Source organism: Papaver somniferum, chromosome 10 (genome assembly GCF_003573695.1).
Source record: "Papaver somniferum cultivar HN1 chromosome 10, ASM357369v1, whole genome shotgun sequence".
Taxonomy (NCBI): domain Eukaryota; kingdom Viridiplantae; phylum Streptophyta; class Magnoliopsida; order Ranunculales; family Papaveraceae; genus Papaver; species Papaver somniferum.
The window spans coordinates 15,112,147-15,135,122 of NC_039367.1; the positions used below are offsets into that span (position 1 = coordinate 15,112,147).

Consider the following 22,976-nt stretch of genomic DNA (forward strand, 5'->3'; position numbering starts at 1 on the left):
GAGAGAAACTCGAGCTGTGGTATCAAACTAGTATGGTGATGTTTGATCGAGATGAAGCAAGGGAAGTAATTCAGTGGTGATGAGATAAGAACAGAGTCTTGTGGGAGTAATTCTTTCTTGTTGTGGCTGCCGGTGGGGAAGAAGTAATGGGAAGCAGCAAACGAAGGTTAGAAAAACAGACGTACAAATAGCTGGGTTGCTGCCAGTATTAATTACTGTTATCCGCTGTGACTGCGAAGACGAGTTTATGAAGGTATTGAAGAACTCCATATGGAAGCTGAGAAGTGTAGAAGATTAAATCCCTAAATCTAATGGTCAGTATTAGTCGGTACAAACGGGACGGCACGGCACTGGATATGAATAGGACCGTGTATCTGTACCCCCTAGAGCTCGCTTTTCATTTTTTGGACCGGTACTTGTACACCCTTCCTCGGTTTGGTACAAAAACAGGTACGGTTCCACTGGTTTCGGGACGGTCCGGTTTTTCGGCTCGGTTACTGTGCACCCTTAGTCCCAGCTATGAAATCATATATAATTGGTTTATTTGGTGTTTGATACTTACATATTGACGAACATTAGTGTTTGATCTAACTTTTGTCCAAATAAGTGCTTGGTACTTGGAAAAGATGTTGAATCTTGACTTATGATTAGTAATGCTGATGGTGGATTTTCGACAAAGGTCAAAATCGTAAAATCATGATACTGCATGTTTCTGACCCGGCTTCAGGAAAGCATGTGGCGATTCATATTTTACGATCCGTGAACCGTTTCACGATCTCTGACTGAGTGAGTATTTCTCTCATAGCCATGATGAATATGTTTCTCGAAAGGCCTCCCATCTGAGCATTCGATGCTGCACATTTCATCGTGCCCTCTATGTAGAATAATAAAAATGGGCGGTCCACTGGACACAATTGTTTGTCATAGGGATCAACGCCTTCAGGACATAGGCGATACTCGTTGTTCCCTGACTACATAGAAGAACAATTGGGCAGTTCTCTGGACATAATTGTTTGTCGGAGGGATTAACGCCTTCAGGACGTCGGCGATACTCGTTGTTCCCTGACTATGTAGAGAGACCGTGTATAGATTCAGGCGGCTCTCTGGACATAATTGTTTGTTGGAGGGCTAAACGCCTTCAGAACACCAACGTTGCACGTTGTTTCCTGACTATACACTCTTCAGAACGAGTATGATGCTTCAACTATCTCATATCTCGATTCTACAATAGATTAATTCTACCATGACATTCACCGACTGAATTCCTCGAAAATAATCTATTTTATCTCATTACTCCGTTCCATGGCTATCCCGGCTGATTCCATGGATTAGTAATAGATAACTATTTTATCTCATTATTCTGTTCCCTGAATTCCCCAGCTGGATTCATGGATTAGTAATAGATACTCAATTCATTGTTATCACTCCGTTTCATGAACAATTCTCCACTGAATTCCATGAATTAGTAATAATTACTCAACAATCGGGCATCTGGACTATCACGAAGTAAGCCCCGAGAAAATGGTGCAAGTGTACTCGATGATGATGCACGAACGAGCACCCAAATGCACAAACTAGCATTTAAAATATGGACAAACGAGGAAACCTACACAAAATAGGAGAGACAAATAATAATTTAAAAAATATAAAGAGGCGCCTATAGAGGACCGGGCCCACTGGCCGGCCAGTCATGCCGCCGTAGTCGGTCCCCCATGCCTATACCTTTATTTTTTCTTATTTTATTATTTTCATGATTTCGTGAAAACTCCTCCATTCAAGCAACTTTGCTTGTTTGAGCAGAACTCACGGTTTCTCCATATTTTTCTCAAATGATGAAAAATAATAAAAATAGGGAAAGGTGTCACGGGACCAGGCTACCTAGCCGGCCGACAATGCCCTAGCTGTCGCCGGTCCCACACCTTGCAATCCCTTGTTTTCACAATTATTATTTCCCTCGTCTCATCGAACTCCTCCGTTTGAGCAAAAACTCTGGTTTTTCCATATTTTCTCAAATATTGCTCAAACCATGAAAAAGATAAAAAGTCAACATGCTCAATGACCGACTAGGCTACTCATGAAATATATTAGAGTATTATTATTTTAATATTCTCAAAATATTGATCAAACGAGCAAAGTTCTACTTGCTCATTCGAGCAAAATCAAGAATTTCAGTCAAAGATCAAACTCTTCTGAAAATCCAAAATATTGCTCAAACACACATCAAAAAATACCAAAACTCTCAGAACTGAAACACAGACATTATGGTGACACGGGCATGCTTCCTTGACCGACCAAGGCCGGACCTAAGGCTTGCAAGGAGACGGTCCCACACATCTTCATAATTTTGACCTAATTTTCTCAATTGCTCATATTGGGTCCAAACTCTTTCCAACCAACTTGGAATTTGCTCAAAAGACCATCAGTTGGTCCAACGACCACCAAGGGACGGTCCCATGCTCTCTTGGTCGGTCCATCACTTCTTCATAATTAGGTTTTATCACCTAATGCTCAGAAGAGCACTATTCTAATAAATTATTGAACCATCATTCAATCATACCTTCACCAGTCGGTCAACTAAGGACTTTGGTGCATGCTCACACGAGCACTTGGGAACCACATGGTCGTCCATCATCCCATTGGTCGGTCCCTCCTTCACTCGGTGACCTATTTTCAGTAATTCATCAATTGACGAACAATTGATCAAAAATTAGGGTTTCGAACAAACGCTCCACAAATCATAATTCTGAGCAAGTTCGAATACTAATAATTTTATGTTGATCCAGCAATCAACATCCAAATTAATTATATAATTTTGGGTCCTACCAATATTTTAATTAATATTTTATTTAGTCACGCTACCAATAATTCATCGAATGAGCAATACTTGCTCAATTGCTCGAATATTGATCCAGCTATCAATATTCAGTAATTCATCGAATGAGCAATACTTGCTCAATTGCTCGAATATTGATCCAGCTATCAATATTCAGTAATTCATCGAATGAGCAATATTTTCTCAATTGCTCGAATATTGATCCAGCTATCAATATTCAGTAATTTATTGAGTGAGCAATACTTGCTCAAATGCTCGAATATTGATCCAACTATCAATATTCAGTAATCCATCAAATGAGCAATACTTGCTCAGAATATTGATCCAACTATCAATATCCAACAATTCATCATACGAGCAATATTTTCTCAGTTCATCAATATTCATCATGTTGATCCAATTATCAACATTTATTCAAGAATTATGCATCTCAACAGACATGTTCAATCCATGAATCACTGAGCATTTGTGAATCATGCTCAATTCAACAAAACTTAGACTCATTGTATAATCAAGTCAACAACTGACTAATCAAATACACGTCTGCTTTGCAGAGTCCACGTTCGTGAGACATCAATCACATTACATGGGGGATATCACTTAGGGTTTTGGTATGGAGGCCTACAACATGTGTGTTCATCCACGATGAGAAATGTGAGTAAGTTGTGCAAGCGTTTGAGGGAGTCAGCAAAGTAGTGGGTGGATAATCAACTAACCCTCTCACGTACGAGGAATTGGTGAAACCATGATTTCCCACTTTCCCACTCTTTCACTCGAGAAACCGTCACACTTACTGGAGATCAATGTGTCTACTATTCTGGCAATATAAATAAGTCCCTGAATCCATGATTAAAACATGAATTTTTTTTGAGAAATCACTCTCAACAATTCCATCAATCCATAACTTATTTGAACTCAACAGTTCACATAAAACTTGCAGAAACCCACAACACATTCACAATCCTTGGTCCTCATTGATCTCACACAATTCTCATCTTCACTTCTGCAGATCAACCCATCTCCCTCTTTGTAACCGAATTGACTATGGAACGGTCATTGAATTGGTTTAGGCCGGAGTCATACAGATTGATCTCTCGAACTTAAAATCAGGAGTCTCGTCTGCACGGTCGTCTCTTCACTTTCCTAAAAAACCAACAAATCGTTTTTCCCCATCTACAGATTGGCTACCACAGTGGGAAATTAATCTCTCGGTTGCAATCTCAACTTTCACAAAATGGTTGATCTTAGGTCAGGTTCAGTTACAAATCCTAACAAAAACAACGATAGCACTAGAAACAACGGTGGTACTCCAAAAACTACTCCTGCTTCCAACACCGGTGTTGTTGATACCACTCCTCCTCAAACCAACGGCGGAAACCATCTCTCTTCGTCCGGTCTCCCGAAGGAATCAGAGAAAATCCACGTACCACAGGTGATCTCATAAAGGTGCAAGAGACTCTCGCAGAAAACTAGATTGATATGGCTGCAACATAGAAAGAGCTGTGCAATTATCTCAAAACTCTCACTGACAAGATGTCAGAGAAAACTCAGGAGAAGGAAAAAGCCAAAGAAAGATCTTCGACTGGTGATACTAAAGTGTCTTCAATCCATGTAGTAGACGATGATGAAGTCCACAAGGCTACAGATAAACAACCAACGAAGGAAACTGCATGCTTCACCACCCGTGAAGACCTGGAACGCTTCATGGAGGATCAAGGAAAAGACAAAGCACCATCTTCTCACCGTCATCAACCTCCATATCCTGCTGATACGCAAAGAATTCCTCTACCGAAGGGCTATACCTCTCCAACGTTCACACTGTACAACGGAACGGGGAATGCTCGAGAACATGTATCTCGATTCCTGAAAGTACTAGGAGAACATGAACACAACCATGTCGTCCGTTTGAAGGATTTATCGAAATCTCTGGCATGTCGAGCATACACATGTTACAACAACATTGCACCTGGGGGAATCACTGGATGGGGAGAAATGGTTAATGCTTTCTACCGGAAATACTTCTTCGTCTCAGAGCAGATTACTCTCTCCGACTTAGGAAGAATGTCTTAGAAGAACAACAACTGAGGGACTTGTGCATCAACGGAATGATCCCAGTCTACAGAGCCTTGCTGGAAAATCTCCGGACTTTCTTAGAGCTTCATGAAGCAGCCAAACGATTACCGACTACTGCACCTGCTTTACTGGAAATAGAAAAGTCTGCAAGGTTGAGGAACCTCGAAACAGCCGACGCCTAGTCAAACAATCAGTACAATCTCCCGCCTTTAACAAACGTTATTGCTGAAAGGAATGAAAGGAAAGCCGAGACACAACATCAGAGCGCTTCTCCAACATCCCATGCTCCTCTGAAGGCGCGAAGAAAAGATAACCAATCCTAAAATGCACAAACCTCGACCCGGCATCAACGAAGGGAAATGATAATACAAACTCAAACTTCTCTCATCTAGTGAAGGAGTGATCGAGTTACTGGAAGTCTGGGTTCAAGATGGTGTAATCAAATTGTCATTCATCATGAGAGAGCCAACTGAAAAAGAAATGGAGAATCCCAGGTGTATGGGCTGTCGTAGGCTCAACAAATTAATAAATATATTTCCCACTAATTAACTGGTAATATAGGGGTAGTAAGAGATCGTTCCCACAGAGAGCTGCGTAATTGATAGGTTATTTGTATTAGCAAAATAAAGTAAATTACAAAGGGGGATTGGTTTGATTAAAATAAAGAGACAATAATAAGAAAGGGATGATTAAGGAATCCTTCGCTGTTACCAAGCGTTAACAGGATTAGAATACTTATCTATTGTTCGTAAGAACCATTCATCACCAAATGTAGAATAACAAGTACGCTTTACTATCCCCAAAACTCCTTGTATCACCGGATAACAGGTACGCTTATTCACCGGATTCTATCCAACTGAGCCGCCTTGAGGTACGCTTACAAGGTGTAACTCAATCGAACGCTTTAGGATTTGTGAATTTAGGTTTGATTCCAGCAGTTAAACTCAGTACGCTCGGTTCACTTACTGGTGTTTTTTCCACACACGATTGCTTTAAAGAATCCCTCTACAAGGTCTAATGTTTTCTACTTGTGTAGGAGATGCACGACAATTACGGATCGCTCAACTCTCTACTAGCAACAAAATGATTAATAGACTAATCTAGTTACACACCCAAATCAATCATAAACCCTAGATATATTGAAAACAAACTCTGATGATTAAAACCTCAATTAGACTTGTATTATTAATAAAGCTTCACTCTTGGAATATTGAATTCATCCTTAATCAACAAAGGATTTAGCTACTCATATTACAAAGAAGATGAATGATGGTGGTTTCCCCTTAAAGGGGTAAACCCTAGGTTTTGATGTAGAACTTGTGATATGAGATCCGATTATCTTTTTTCGATTTACATAACCTAATACCTTTCTATAGGTTTACATTACTTGGTCTCCAAGTATATAGTTCGGTCCCGACCTGAAATAACGAACCCAAACGTGCCCTTAGGCCTTCCAAGGTATTAATACACATTTTCCACTTGCTAAGTTCGCGAACCCAGTCCGCGAACTTCAAATTCCAGCAGATATTTTCGGAATTAAAGTATGAAACCCGTCCGCGAACTTTACTGTCTTCAGTATTCAATAAAATCTTGTTTTGGCCACAACTTCTTCATCCGAACTCGGAATGACCTCGTTCTTTTTGAATTCTTTTTATCTTTCAAATATCTTCAAGATTATGATGAGAAATCCTTAATTTGAATGAGTTAAGATCCGTCTTTGGCCCGTCTCTTGATTTTGAGCGTTTTGCTCCTTTTCGTCGCACTTCTTCCACTTCTCTTAGACTTGGGCACTTGGATACTTGGAATACTTCTCTTCTTATCTCTTTTCATCACTTCGTAGATACTTTTTGGATGATTCACCTATTAGAGACAAATAAGAGAAAACAAGAGTAATAATACGAAAATATGCAAGAATAATAGCTAAAGCAAGTATGGAATGGACACTAAAATCATATGAATTATGCACTTATAAAATTTCCCCACACTTAGATTTTGCTAGTCCTAGATCAAACTAAATAAAACTAATTCTAAATATAAAAACTCCATATCGTGAGGACACGGTTACTCTTAGCATGAATAACAGGCCTTTAAACCCCTAGGTGTCCCTAGTGGACGAGTTATAGTCTCGTGAGGGATTACAAGAGGTATACCCACAAAACCTACTCCAATTTCTCGCCTTGGAAGAACCACTAAGGATAGACACAAAGTAGAAAGCAAAATAATTAGCTTGCATATGTTCTTTAGCTGCAAACATCCCACATACATTCCAATCATCACACACAAGCAATTACTTACGTGTGACATTCAACCTGATTGCAAAACGCTACTAAGATAGTCATCGTACTTGTTGCAACGTTTGTCATAACACTCGCATACTGAAATCACATGGATAGATAAGAATATGGAAATAGAAAAGTGAAGTGTGCAAATGTTGACTAAAGTGAAAGATGTTACCCACAATACTTGTATGAATGTCGTCAAAGGATATATATTTATAGCGCAATAGTTGAGAGAAGCACCCATTTAACTCGACCACATGATTAGATACTCTAAGCGCATGTTCCTTTTCAGCAAGTACATGATAGTTGCCTTGGATTCTGCGTTCCACACTTGCTTAGGCAACGGAGACAGGGACAACGTTTCACACATACTGCTATCAAAGTGTCAAGAACCTCATCAATAGTCTTTTGACTTGCTATATAATGATGATATGGTTTTTTTTTTATCGACTATGATTAGTCCGAAATTCCGGACCTATCATTTATTAGTATCGATAAAAGAAGAGGAGCCTTATATATATGTTTTATTTTTCTTCTTTTTTTTTTCTTCGTTTTTTTTTTGCCTCACTCTTTATGAGTGTAAGAAAATTGTATTATGGGGATTTTTATAAACTCAACCAATGATTACCTTGCTACAACATTCACAGCAGTATCAGGATCCCACCAAATCACTTTAGAGAAACATAAAACTGAAAAAATAAAAAGAAAGTGATTCAATAATGATTAATTGTGAGGACGACTCTTTCAAACGACTACCATAGCTTAGTTTCGCATTCAATTATGAACATATATATTTAAGAATTGAAATAAATGGAACTTGATCTATAGCCGTAAAAACTGTTTCAACCTTAAAAAGGTTTAGAGTGTCATCCTAAATAGCTCAAAATTAACTCCAAAAGATGAAGCCTCAAGTATGCAAGAACTAAAAGAATATGATTATTTTTTTTATTTTTTATGCAATCTAAACATGCTTAACTACTCCCCTACACTTAAACTCAACATTGTCCTCAATGTTCAAAGTCGAAAATTCTGATTTATGACATAACAACAAATTAAACTCAAAAACTGTACAAATGGGTAGGGAAATAGGAAAAATATCCTAAACGAAAGTTGTTCGCTTACGTCTTTTCTATAAGGTGTAAAAAGGGAACAGTTTTTGGATAAACGGTCTGACTTTTATGGCCTCCAGACTGACTGACATGCAATCTGAAAAAGTTCCGGAAAAATATCGAAACTCAAATGTCCAGGCCTATCGTTACAACCTAACAGACTCCAAATTCATATTTTATTTTTTTAAAAGAAAGTTATGTCTGTCCTCTTTAAAAGTTGGGGTCAACCACTCAAATTGGACTCCGTATGAAGTCTTGAGAGCTATTTTCGTGACAACTGCGCAGTCAGAATTTTCGACGAGAAAAGTTTCGTCACAACTTTCATTGTAGATATAGGACTTTGTAAAATCTAATATGGGAATGCAAGATATTATATGAAAAACTAATAAAATTAAAATCAAAAGGGATAGAGATAGAGATACAAAACCGATGGGTTGCCTCTCATTTAGTGCTTGGTTTAACGTCGTCAGCCCGACGTTATTGTTATCGTCCGTACACCAATAACCTGAAAATTTGGTAATCTTTCCAAATAATAATATGAAATTCAAATAACATCTTCACAAAAACATTAGCACAAAATATAAATATTGAAGCTATCACTTTATTGAGTTTCCCCCACACTTAGTCCTTTCTAAACTCGGAAGTGGATAGACAACATAGAATTCGGGAAATTCAAAAGGTTCCTCAGCTTGGTGAACCTGCACAATACTTGAATCAAACACATCAAGTGGTGCATACTTAGAAGCAAAATAATCCGTTAAAACTTTTAAATCACACAACTCCAACCTAAGTGAGGTATTTTCTTAAAAGTTGGGTTAACAACTCTTTTAGAAGCTACTTCGATTGGATGAAAAGGATCAATAGATATAAAATTATGCAAAGGATTAGACAAACCTTGTATCAGATCCTCATCTTTCTTAATTAACAATGAATTATTTTCCCCAAGTATATCTTGGTCCTCTATCGAACTATTATCTAGCTCAATTGGGTCTTCCACGACTTTAATCAATTTGGTTTCATTCTCAATCTCAATCACTTCAACAACCTTGTCATCGGAATCAAAATCCTCTCCTAAACCGTCTAGTTCATTGATGCAACTCCTAATTTCGTCGTTTAAGTACGTTACACCATTTATAACAATAGATATGTCATACCCAATCTCCTCCTTTTGAATAGGCGAATGATCATTATAAAGATCCGGAGTTGGAATAATTGTATCATTGTTACAAGAACTTTCCAAAGGTTTCTCATCTTCATCAGAGTCTTCGTCAACCTCATCATCTTCCATATCCCAACGACGTTGAAGTTCGATTCGTATGGCTCTTTCAATTTCATGAAGAGTCTCTTGTGATGCTCCAGATTTTTCTAGTTCCTTTTGGAAAGATTGAAGGAAAAGCACTGTAAAGAGGAGTAGGTGTTGATTCAATATCATAATTCCCTTTCGTATGCACGTAACTATCCTTCCATCCTCGTGATTGTTCACTTACATGCCCGTCATAAGGTTGTTGACATGTATGAGAATATCCTTAAGGTTCCGTGGATAATGATCGTAACCAAAATATTGGTTTTGATTATACCCATAGGATGGTTTGTAATTGTCATATGAATGAGATTGAAAACCATATTGATTACCACTATTATGTGATTGATCTTGTGCTTCGTACATGTTATTTCCGTAAGGAAACATGACGACTCACAAGAACAAAAGAGAACAAAAATATAAAAACTAAAAACAGGCTAAACAAATAACAAATCAATTAGCGACTGCTCCCCAGCAGCGGCGCCAAAATTTGTATGGGCTGTCGTAGGCTCAACAAATTAATAAATATATTTCCCACTAATTAACTGGTAATATAGAGGTAGTAAGAGATCGTTCCCACAGAAAACTGTGTAATTAATAGGTTATTTGTATTACCAAAATAAAGTAAATCACAAAGGGGGATTGGTTTGATTAAAGTAAAGAGACAATAATAAGAAAGGGATGATTAAGGAATCCTTCGTCGTTACCAACCGTTAACAGGATTAGAATACTTATCTATTGTTCGTAAGAACCATTCATCACCAACCTCAGAATAGTAGGTACGCTTTTCTATCCCCAAAATTCCTTGTATCACTGGATAACTAGTACACTTAGTCACCGGATTCTATCTAACTGAGCCGCCTTGAGGTACGCTTACAAGGTGTAACTCAATCGAACACTTTAGGATTTGTGAATTTAGGTTTGATTCCAGCAGTTAAACTCAGTACGCTCAGTTCACTTACTGGTGTTGTTTACACACACGATTGCTTTACAGAATCCCTCTGCAAGGTCTCATGTTTTCTACTTGTGTTGGAGATGCACGACAATTACGGATCGCTCAACTCTCTACTAGCAATAGAATGATTAATAGACTAATCTAGTTGCGCACCCAAATCAATCTAAGAATCAATCATAAACCCTAGATATAATGAAAACAAACGATGATGATTAAAACCTCAAATAGACTTGTATTATTAATAAAGCTTCACTCTTGGAACATTGAATTCATCCTTAATCAACAAAGGATTTAGCTACTCATATTACAAAGAAGATGAATGATGGTGGTTCCCCCTAAAGGGTAAACCCTAGGTTTTGATGTAGAACTTGTGATATGAGATCCGATTTTTTTTTTTCGATTTACATAACCTAATACATTTTTATAGGTTTACATTACTTGGTCTTCAAGTATTTAGTTCGGTTCAAGAACCCGGCCCGAAATAACGAATCCAAGCGTGCCCTTAGGCCTTCCAAGGTATTAATACACGTTTCCACTTGCTAAGTTCGCGAACCCAGTCCGCGAACTTCAAATTGCAGCAAATATTTTCGGAATTAAAGTATGAAACCCGTCCGCGAACTTTACTGTCTTCAGTATTCAATAAAAGCTTGTTTTGGCCACAACTTCTTCATCTGACTCGGAATGACCTCATTCTTTTTGCATTATTTTTATCTTTCGATTCTCTTCAAGATGATGATGATAAATCCTTAATTTGAATGAGTTAAGATCCGTCTTTGTCCTGTCTCTTGATTTTGATCGTTTTGCTCCTTTTCGTCGCACTTCTTCCACTTCTCTTAGACTTGGGCACTTGGATACTTGGAATACTTCTCTTCTTAGCTCTTTTCATCACTTTGTAGCTCATTTTTGGATGATTCACCTATTATAGACAAATAAGAGAAAACAAGAGTAATAATACGAAAATATGCAAGAATAATAGCTAAAGCAAGTATGGAATGGACACTAAAATGATATGAACTATGCACTTATCACCAGGTACTGTCGCATTCATAGGTTAATCTATTATCCAACAAGTAACTGCAATATTTTGAATCACATCTTCAAAGAGAAGGTTGATCCATAATAGCTTCAACTGGGACTGAAGGAGTACACAAGAATACTCTCCTAGTCAGAACATTTACACTCTCTGAACAACCAGTCAAATAAGCAGTTCAATCGTTGATTGAGCATATCTGTGAAATTTCTCTATCTGTCCAAGGCATAAAGAAAAAATATGTTCACAACACCGAATTACATTGTGACAGACGTCTGTCCATCCCGGAAATACTCCTTGAACCTTCATCCACAGACAAGGAGATGCACGACTGGGGACTGCTTACCACATTCCATATCATAGGAAATGAATTCCGAAGAATGTTGATCGATGCTAACACCGCCATCAACTTCATTCCACTGAAAACCCTCAGAGCCGCAGGCATCACTCTATAAGAATCTACTCGTGATCCCATCTCAATCAGAGACCTTGAAGGAACGCTCAGAAATACTTAAAGTGAACATAAGTTCAACCTGGACAGAAACCAAGTTTCACATAATCAGGAAGATCCAGGATATGACATGTTCTTCAGACAAGCGTGGATCCACGCTTAAAAGATGGCTACTGACAAAGCGTCTTTGGTTGCACATCTCTCCAACGAATAAAGTTCTGATCCAGAAGATTTGGCGGACATTCCATCATCAGAGCACTTGGGGGAATTTCGAACTTTGAAGAGGTTGAAGCAAGAACCTACAAAAGATGCATAGACATTTATCAAGCGGTTCCACACTCAGGAAAGTCTCATTTATTTCATGACCGTGTCATTTATTTCCTCACATGCTATTCTATCATGGGGACTCAATTCTGCTAGTAACTCTATAAGACGTCATGAATGGTAGCTTCACCGCATTAGTGTTTTACCAAGTGGTTGAATCTAACATTTCTACGAATCGAGCATTGAGACATTCATTACTGTGAGATGATGTCCAATCATAGAAAAGAACACTTTGTTCGTTTCTCCATAGCCTTGAAGGAGTTTCCATGTGTCCCATAAAATCAGAAAGCTCTGATGTCTGCACAAGTGTTGAATCCCACTACCGCAAAGAAAGGAATGCTGAATCAACAGAAGATACTTAGGGCCGATACAATAAAACCTAAGACATTCGATGCTTAAGGAATATGCGCTTCAACGCTCAAGCATCTAAGAATCCTTCAAATTGTACTCCCAATAAAAGAGTATACCTTCGATAATGGTGCATCTTGCTTGAGCACAAATATCTTGACGATGACACACTGATTCAACAACAACACGATCAAAGTGTAATTGAACTACAATCGATAAGTCTTCATAATCCCATGATAAGACTTCTGAAGCAGATACAACATCATTCATCTATGGATGGCACAAAATTCTTCAACATACACTGGGGACTTGATCTTATTGGAAAGGTCGATTCAAATCTATTTATTGCAACCTGATGTGATTCCATGAAACTTCATCAACGGGACCTCTCTACATTACAAACCCATGCACGACTGAAGAACTTCATCGCTTCACTAATCACATTCATAATGAAGATTGTTGCTGCTATCTGCCGCAACAACATAAATTTCCTGGTAAAACCACTTCACAGTAATGTCATACTGTTCAGAAGAATTTGGGTTGATGTCATGTACCTGACTTATACCAAGGATTGTGCAACTGATTCGCTTAACTGAGTCAGAGCCGTGACTCACTGAGATAGCTAAAGAAGTCAAATGTCAGCAGCTGTGTAGGAAATTTATTTCCTCGACTCTCTGATGTAGTTTTTACAAGTGGTAAGAAAGGATTCGTTGCTCGGAATTTTTAAAGGATGGGTTTAAGACAAATAAAAGAAAATACTAAGACAAACTAATTAAAATTGATTTTTGATTTATCAAGGAGAGATGAATCTAGGGTTTTGGATTCCACTACTTCTAATGTTTGTAAACTCAATAATTAAAACTTTGACATAATACTCCTAATTTACTCAAAACAATCCGAACTCAATCTCATGCTTTGGAAGATATAACGTTATAAGCTCTCTTTTTATGACTCTCGTTACTATTCTAAGGCCTAATTTTTCTTCGCTTATAAAAGATCGGCACCTCAAACTGCCCAAAACAGTTTTTACGAAGCATACAAAGAAGAGAAAACTTTTAGACAATTGAAAACACAAATATGAAGTAAAATATGTCAAAGAATTTAAATATTAAATACTACCCATTAAAAATAGTTTCTTCCAAAACCCTAGAAAAGAAATTTAGCTATTCATGGATCGAAAATTGGAGAAAATTTCATTCAAGTTTGTATTCAAAAAGATATAAATAAGCTTACAATGATTCTGCAGTCGCTAAAGGTCTTTAGCTACTGAAGTGAGCAGCTTATCTATTACAAGGTACAGTGGCTGAAGATCTTTTTCTACTGAACGGTAAACGATATATGCCTTCTGTCTTTGATAAACGATATCTTTCTGCGACTGTATATGCTAGGCTATGTTCTTCGTGTTCTTGGTTTAGCAGCAGCAGGTGAACTTTTCTGAAACTTGTGATTTTTCCGATTTTGCAGTATCTATTCTTTTCTAGGCTCTTCGTATGTATCCTTTCTTTGAACTCGAACCACCCTACTTATACACAACAGGATCAAGAAATCTCTAGAAATTCTCTACTTTTCCTCCACGGCAAGCTACGGCTTTTTCTTCCTTCTTTCCCAGTTTCATGGAAACATTCCAATTATACTGAGATTAACTCCTTCTTTTAGCTCCAATACACGTCATTATCCCTTGTTGATTTTGTAATAATGTAACCAGGCCATAAAACCCTTGAAAATCTCCCAAACTTACAAACTCGAACCAACAGAGACCCGTGTATATTTCTTTCCCTGTTTGCTCCAATCCGACGTTGTGGCCCAATCCAATCGATTCCAACACACATACCATTCCTGTTAAGTCGTAACAGGATAATTGTAATCCATTTGACAGGTTGAATCTCAGTGCAAAGGTCCAAATCTTCTCAAAAGAACCCCGAGTATACTACCAACTCTGTTTTCATCACCGATGATTATCCAGCCTAACTAGATTGAAAAAATAACCCATATCCTTCTTGTTTAGCTTTAACAGGCCCAATGAAACTAAATCCAACGATTGAATCTCATTAACTCTCGGCCAAAATTCGAACATCAAATCTGTCCATGAAGAACACATTTTCCCACCAATTTTCTTCAATCTGTTTGGCTCAAATAAGATTCTAGCCAATTTCAACCCATTCAAACGATCATACCAGATCTATTTAGCCTTAAGGAAGATACCCATTCAATTCCAGCGATTGAATCTCCTTAGAACACCTTCAACTCTTCAACCCTAATTCTGGTCCTCTTTTCCCACCAAAATTCGAAATTCAAATGGAGAAGATGACTTTCCCCTTATCCAGCAGCGGTGTCCCTTTAGTAATTTGGGCTACGTTTAACAATTCCTGGGGGTGCAAATAGCAATTTGTGGGGTACAAATATGACTTTTGGGCTGTATAGAGCGAAAAACTCCTTGGTGACTTTATCAACTCCTTCGGGATATTTCTGGGGTGCCTTTAACACTTTTATGTGTGCCTTTGAGTAGTTTCTCGAGCATCTATCTCTTACCTCTCATATTCACTTCTTTTCTTCAATTTTTATACATCACTAAGGATGTCATGCGTTTCAGACATAACTCGCATCATTAAAGCCGACATGCCTTTCAGATAGAAAAGAAGTAAATAATGAGAAATAAGTCGCCTCCAACAGCAGTTGCACATTAAATGACACTTTAGCCCCTTTTAAGCGACGTTTCTTCTTATTTTGCTCCAAAGTACCTAAAACTCAAAATCAAACATAAAATGCATAATTTACAATAATTTACAATAAAATGCATAATTTAGACGTCAATCAAATTCCCCCACACTTAGACCTTGCTAGTTCTCGAGCAAATCAAACTAAACTAATTTTTATATACATACAACTCCATCTCGTTGAGGATACGGTCGCACTTAGCATGTATAACAAGCCTTTAAACCCCTAAGTGGCCCTAGTGGCCGAGTTATAGTCTCGGGAAGGTTTACCAGAGGTGTACCTACAACCCCTTTTGCTCCAAACCCTAGCTATCTACGCAGAACCTTGGAAGGCACTAAAGAATCTCCTTGGTTGGCATACTCTCATTGATTACAGGAGGAAGTACCCTGATGCGAAATTCCAATTGCTGTACACGAGTTTGCACTCAAGCGTACTAAAATTTATATATAAGTGACAGAGATCCACTCAGATAATTTCTGGACATCATAACCGGAGTCAACCAATCACATGGATAGATTAAGAAGATGGAAGTAGAGAAAAACGTAGACGGATTTGATGTTGACTAAGGTGAACGGTGTTTCCCATATCTGTCTGAAGGTCACTGCCAAAACGAACCTATCCTAATGGAATGAGATACTGGTCTGGACTAATATCAACACACTGGCATATACAAGGGTACCAGTGGTCGATAATCCTAACTCTAGGTCAACTCAGCTGGCATATACAAGGGTACCAGTGGTCGACTTTATTGAATTTATTCCGGTTGGTCTGATGGTCTGGTCTTAATTATTATTATTTTTTGTATCTCAATCACTCTATTTCATCCTAGCAGCGGTAACAACTTGATTCGTGAGCCCCACCTAATCACTTAGAGAAACATATTTTAAAAAGAAAACAAAATAAAAACAGAAGTGAAAAGGACTCAACGAGATATGGCGAAACTACCATGTTATTTCTAACACCTGAGCTCCGTGCTTTTATGAATAGACTCTTTAGATGTTGCCATCTAATCAGATTGGTTCCTCAACTCCTACAACCAAGATGCTTTCATCCACTTAGATTGGGTAGTGCCATCCTTAATAGGCATAAATTTCTTGGCTCTGGAGTTTAGAAATTTAAATCTAACATTGTCCTCAAATTTTTTTTTTATTTTTTTATATTAAAACTAACTAAAAGTTTTTCCCTCACCCCCAAACTTAAATCTAACATTGTCCTCAATGTTTCAAAACGAAAGTGCATTAAAAATATAAGTAACAAGAGGAACTATTGAAGAGAGAAGTCGGAAAGATAGTACCTGGATGAAGCGTCACAATTCTTCCATGAGGAGCAAGAAAGAAATAAAATAAAAACAAAAACAAAAACAAACTAATGTACAACAGGGTCCTCCATAGGGACCTTAATATCACCATGTGTGGGTTGCCTCCCAATTAACGCTAAGTTTAGTGTCTTCAGCCAGACGTTGTTACCCGTTAAAATTAATCCTGATAGACAGGATCTCTCAGCTCCGATTCTTCTATTGCACGACTGGATAACTCCAAGAATGGTTTCAAACGTTGACCGTTAACCTTGAAAGTTTCTCAATTCTTAGGATTTTCAACTTCAACTTCAATTTTGACAAAGTATAGTCCGGACCACCGAGACCTCAATTTACCAGGGAATAAATGTAAACGAGAATTGTAAAGGAGAACCTTTTGACCTGGTTCAAATGTCTTTCGAATAATCGATTTATCATGAAATATTTTTGTTTTCTCCTTGTAAATTTTCGCACTCTGGTAAGAATCATTACGAATTTCTTCTAACTCATTGAGTTGCAGTCTACGGTTATCACCAGCAGTAGATAGGTCAAAGTTCAGCTGTTTAATGGCCCAATAAGCTCGGTGTTCTAATTCTACAGGAAAGTGGCAGGCTTTATCGAAGATAAGTCTGTAAGGAGACATCCCTAGTAGAGTCTTAAAAGCGGTTCGGTAAGCCCATAATGCTTCTATTAAGCGTAAAGACCAATCCTTTCGGGTAGGGTTCACGGTCTTTTCTGAAATCTGTTTAATATGCATATTTGACACTTCAACTTGACCACAAGTTTGTGGGTGGTAAGGTGTAGAAACCTTATGGGTAATGGAGTATTTCTTCATGAGCGTCTCAAAAGACCTATTACAAAAATGGGAACCTCCATCACTAATGATTGCTCTAGGCATACCAAATCGAGAGAAAATATTGTCTCTAACAAACTTGATCACAACGTGGCGATCATTTGTCTTGGTAGCTATTGCTTCTACCCACTTAGACACATAGTCAACAGCTAATAAGATGTAAAAGTTGGCATAAGAATTGACAAAAGGACCCATAAAATCTATACCCCACACATCAAATATTTATATTATTAATATAGGACTAAGTGGCATTATATTACGTCGGGTCAACTTCCCTAACTTTTGACATCTATCACAACTTTGACAAAATAGGTGGGAGTCCTTAAACAGTATTGGCCAATAAAGACCGGAATGCAAAAACCTTTGCAGCTATTTTCTTATAACTAAAGTGACCCCCACAAGCTCCAGAATGACAAAAAGTCAGGACACTGGAGATTTCGTTGTCAGGAATACAACGACGGATGATCTGATCAGAGCAATATTTGAATAAGTACGGATTATCCCAGAAAAAGTATTTTACCTCAGACAAGAATTTAGCTCTATCCTGTTTAGACCAATGGTCAGGCATTTGACCAGTTACTAAATAATTGAAAATATCAGCAAACCAGGGTAACACAGAGATGGAAAATAACTGTTCATCAGGGAACGTGTCATGGATCGGCCTCTCATCATCTCTAGTCTCATCAAGGATACGACATAAATGGTCATATACTACATTTTCAGACCCTTTCTTATCACGAATATTTAGAGTAAATTCTTGGAACAACAATACCCATCTAATCAGGCGAGGTTTTGAGTCCTTCTTTGAAAGGAGATATTTGAGCGCAGCATGATCAGAATAGACTATGACCTTAGACCCTAGGAGGTATGATCTAAATTTCTCCAAAGCAAAAACGATGGCTAACATTTCTTTCTCGATGGTTGTATCAACTGGGCATCGTTTAGGGTCCTACTAGCATAATAAATCACACTAGGTGCTTTATCACGTCGTTGGCCAAGAACAACACCAACCGCATAATCAGACGCATCACACATGAGTTCAAATGGGAGGTTCCAATTGGGTGGTTGGATGATAGGGGCAGAAGTCAACAATGATTTTAGCTTCACAAAAGCTTGAACACAGGCTTCATCAAATACAAAGGTAGTATCTTTAGCAAGTAGGTTTGACAAAAGGTAAGGCAATCTTGCTAAAGTCTTTGATGAAACGACAATAAAATCCAGCATGGACAAGAAAAGATCTAACATATGTTACATTCTTAGGTGGTCTTAATTTTGAAATTAGGTCAACCTTGGCTTTATCAACTTTTATTCCCTTAGAGGACACTACATGTCCTAACACTATTCCAGATTTAACCATAAAATGACACTTTTCCCAATTAAGGACTAAGTTCTTTTCTTTGCAACGTTCTAGAACTAGTGTAAGGTGATGCAAGCATTCATCGAATGAGGATCCAAAAACCGAAAAATCGTCCATAAAGACCTCAAGGAGTCGCTCAACCGTGTCCGAAAAGATACTTAGCATGCAACGTTGGAATGTTGCGGGTGCATTACACAACCCAAAAGGCATACGCCTGTAAGCAAAAGTACCAAATGGACATGTGAAGGTTGTCTTCTCTTGGGCTTCCGGTGCTATAGGGATTTCGTTATAACCAGAATATCCATCTAAGAAACAATAATGGTTGTGGCCAGCTAATCTTTCTAACATTTGGTCGATGAATGGAAAAGGAAAGTGGTCTTTCCTAGAGGCTGAGTTCAACTTACGGTAGTCTATACAAACTCTCCACCCGGTAGTCACATGGGTATGAATCAATTCATTGTTCTCATTCGCAACTACTGTAATCTCAGACTTCTTTGGGACAACCTGGACAGGACTGAACCATTTACTATCAGATATGGGGTATATGATACCCACATCTAACAATTTGAGAACCTCAGTGCGTACAACTTCTTTCATATTAGGATTCAAACGTCTCTGCATTTCTCTTGAGGTTTTGGCACCTTCTTCTAGGTAGATGTGGTGCATACAATCAGCAGGACTAATTCCTTTCAAATTTTCTATGGTCCACCCTATTGCATTCTTGTGCTCTCGGAGAACACTAACTAGTCTACTTTCCTGATCGAGCTCTAAGTCAGAGGCAATTATGACAGGAAGAGTATTTTCATTACCAAGGAATACATATTTCAGTATATCTGGTGGTGGCTTTAATTCAAGGGTGGGTGCCTTAACTGATGATGGGAGGGGTTTATTTATGGTATGTGTAAGAGGTTCTGGTTTAGGTTGCCATTTCCCATAATTCATTACTGCCGCGAAATCTAACAACGCATTAACCTCTTCAAAATGTTTATCCTCATCATAATAGGCTCCAAAGTGGGCCAAACACGCCTCTAAAGGATCGCTAACACTATTAGTGGTAGAGGTATTCTCAACTAGAGAATCAATCATGCATATGGACTCATAGTGTTCAGGGTCCGGTGGGGCTTGTAGCACTTTAAAAACATTCACCGAGATTTTCTGATTCCCAAAGGAAAATTCTACTAGGCCAGTTTGACAATGTATGACTGCATTTGCAGTAGCCAGAAACGGACGACCTAGGATAATTGGGATATTTATATCTTGACTAGAGACAGGTTGGGTGTCTAAAATCACAAAGTCAACTGGATAGATAAAGTTTTCTACCTGAACCAAAACGTCTTCAATAATTCCACGTGGGATTTTGACTGACCTATCGGCTAACTGTAGTGTTATCCTAGTTGGTTTCATCTCCCCTAGTCCAAGTTGTTCATATACCGAGAAAGGTAAAAGATTCACACTAGCCCCAAGATCTAATAGAGCATTCTCTATTGTTTGTTTACCTATGACACATGTGACAATAGGAGAACCAGGATCTTTAAATTTGACTGGGTACTTTTGTGAGATTATGGAACTAACTTGTTGGGTCAAAATGCCTTTTTATGGACATTAGCGTCTCTCTTGACGGTGCACATATCTTTTAGGAACTTGGCCGTATCCAGTACATGTTTTATTGCATCTAACAAGGGCAGGTTCACCTTAACTTGCTTAAAGATGTCTAGGATTTCAGCATATGTACTAGGCTTTTTCTTAGCGAGTCTTTGAGGAAATGGTGTAGGTGGTATATACACTCTCTCGGGGATATCTTCCTCACTTGGAATCCTAGAACTTTCAGGCCCATTAGGGTCTTTAGACTTAGTTTGGTCAACTTCGGTCTGTTTTTCAGTTGGACTATTATCCTTAGGTGGTTCTTCCGAGTTCTCTAGAGTTTTACCACTCCTAAGGGTGATAACTGCTTTGACATGTTCATTGTAGTTAAAACTACCTGACCTATTACCCTGGTTAACTTTTTTCGGATTTGGAGTCATTTGGCTAGGAAATGTCCCGTCCTCCCTATCATTTACCTGGTTCGAAAGTTGACTTATTTGAGTCTCTAAGTTGGCAATAGCCCGGTGACTGTTTTGTTGGTTACGCTGACTAGACAGGACAAAGTCATCGATCTTCTGACTTAAATGGTTGATATTTTGGGTAGTCTGGGAATTGTTTAGGGCATTACCCTAAACTAAGAATCTTATACTTTCCTCTAAAGATGACACCCTTTTGTCAACTGGGCTCGGTTCTTGGACTTGAGCTTGGTTCCTAGAAAATCCTGGTGGTGGGTTGCTAGATGGGCCACCCTGATGGGTACCCTTAGACCACGAGAAATTCGGGTTATGTCTCCAACCGGGGTTATAAGTACTAGAGTATGGGTCAAACTTGGGTCGACCCTCATATTTAGAGTTCATACCACCATGTAGGACACTAACCTGATCACGGGTAGTTTCACTACGGTAAAACAAGGTACAATGAGGTCCAATATGAGTTTGATCACCACAAATGGTACATGGATAGGTTTCGGGCTCACTGTTACAGCTTATAGTATGGTTTGACCCTTGGTTCATCTCTAAGGCCTCTAGACGCCTAAGGATATCAGACCCATTATCAACTCTATTGACCCTATGAATAGGGTTCCTAGTTATTTTGGGCTCCCTCATTGAATCCCATTGACGAGTCTTTTCAGCTAACTCTATGAACTCGTCAAAACATTCATCTGAGTCTTGATGGGTAAATTCTCCACCACTAATTGTTTCTACCTGCATTCGGGTTTCACTATCAAGGCCCTCATATAAGATTTGGGCCATGTGGGATTTATCAAAGCCATGGTGCGGGCATTCATATTAACAATTCATTAAACCTTTCTACATAATCGTGTAGGTGTTCATCTAATTTCTGCTTAAAGGTTTGGATAGGCTGTCGAACAGAAGCAGTCTTATGGTGTGGGTCGAATTTCTTAACGAAAACCTCTACAAGTCCATCTCAGGTAGTGATTGTTTTAGAAGGAATGATATGATACCACTCACCCGCTCTCTCTTCTGGGGAAAAAGGAAACAAACGCAACCTAACATCGTTTTTGGTGACATTCGGATAACTCATGGTGTCACAAATCATCTCAAAGTCCCGGATATGGGTATACGGATTCTCATTCTCCATCCCCCTAAAATTACGTAGCATTCCAAATGTCCCAGGTTTAATATCAAACTTAACGGTAGTGGCCGGTAAAACAACCCCAGGTTCACGCATCATTCTAGACGGGTTCAAACGCTCCCCGAGGGTTTTAACTGGGACCTCATGATCCTTTATTTCATCATTTTCATTAACCATTTCGGAAAAAATAGAAGTACTCCTAAATCGGTGTAACGGGTCGGTGTCAAATTAAAAAGGTCGTTCTCCTCAAGTCTTTCTCCTACCCGTTTCTAACGTCGCATACACAAGCAAGAATACTAGTGAAGCAAGAAAATCGTGCACATGAAAATACAGGGTTTACTAAATTAGGTAAGCTTGGGCTACCTCAGCAAAATATACATACAGGTACGAGGCTGAGGCTTGTGGAATTTCGGCTGGTAACTCCCAAATGGCCCAAGGCACGGGTTAAGCATACTTTTCCACGGGTTTCCTAAATTCGGTAATCTGACGATGAAATTGGTGTGTGCAACGTGTATTTTTTTGAAAAGTTTTTTTTATAAAAGAAATATATACAAAAGGAAATAACATAAAAAGATAGGGTTTTGTTACTTACCTCTTTTGGTAGGCAACTCCACAATAAATGTAGAATATCACCTGCATAATAAAAATAAGACAAGTACCCAAGTAAAATCAAATAAAAAAAAAACTAAAAGAATAAAATAATATACTAAAAAAAAATCTAAACCAAACCTAAAGGCAAGTCCGCGCCGGCGGCGCCAAAAATTGATGTAGTTTTTACAAGTGGTAAGAAAGGATTCGTTGCTCGGACTTTTTAAAGGATGGGTTTAAGACAACTAAAAGAAAATACTAAGACAAACTAATTAAAATTGATTTTTGAT

At 38.4% G+C, this 22,976-nt stretch overlaps 1 protein-coding gene across 1 annotated transcript; it reads right to left on the reverse strand.

The window, feature by feature from the left end:
* Positions 1-17,886: 17,886 nt before the first annotated feature.
* LOC113315344 lies at positions 17,887-22,275 on the reverse strand. The gene is made up of 6 exons (XM_026563635.1): positions 21,975-22,275; positions 21,381-21,640; positions 20,580-20,978; positions 19,134-20,469; positions 18,470-18,802; positions 17,887-18,422 (listed from the first exon to the last, which is right to left on the reverse strand). The coding sequence occupies exons 1-6, from the start codon at positions 22,273-22,275 to the stop codon at positions 17,887-17,889; spliced, it is 3,165 nt and encodes a 1,054-aa protein (XP_026419420.1).
* Between the last annotated feature and the right edge of the window lie 701 nt (positions 22,276-22,976).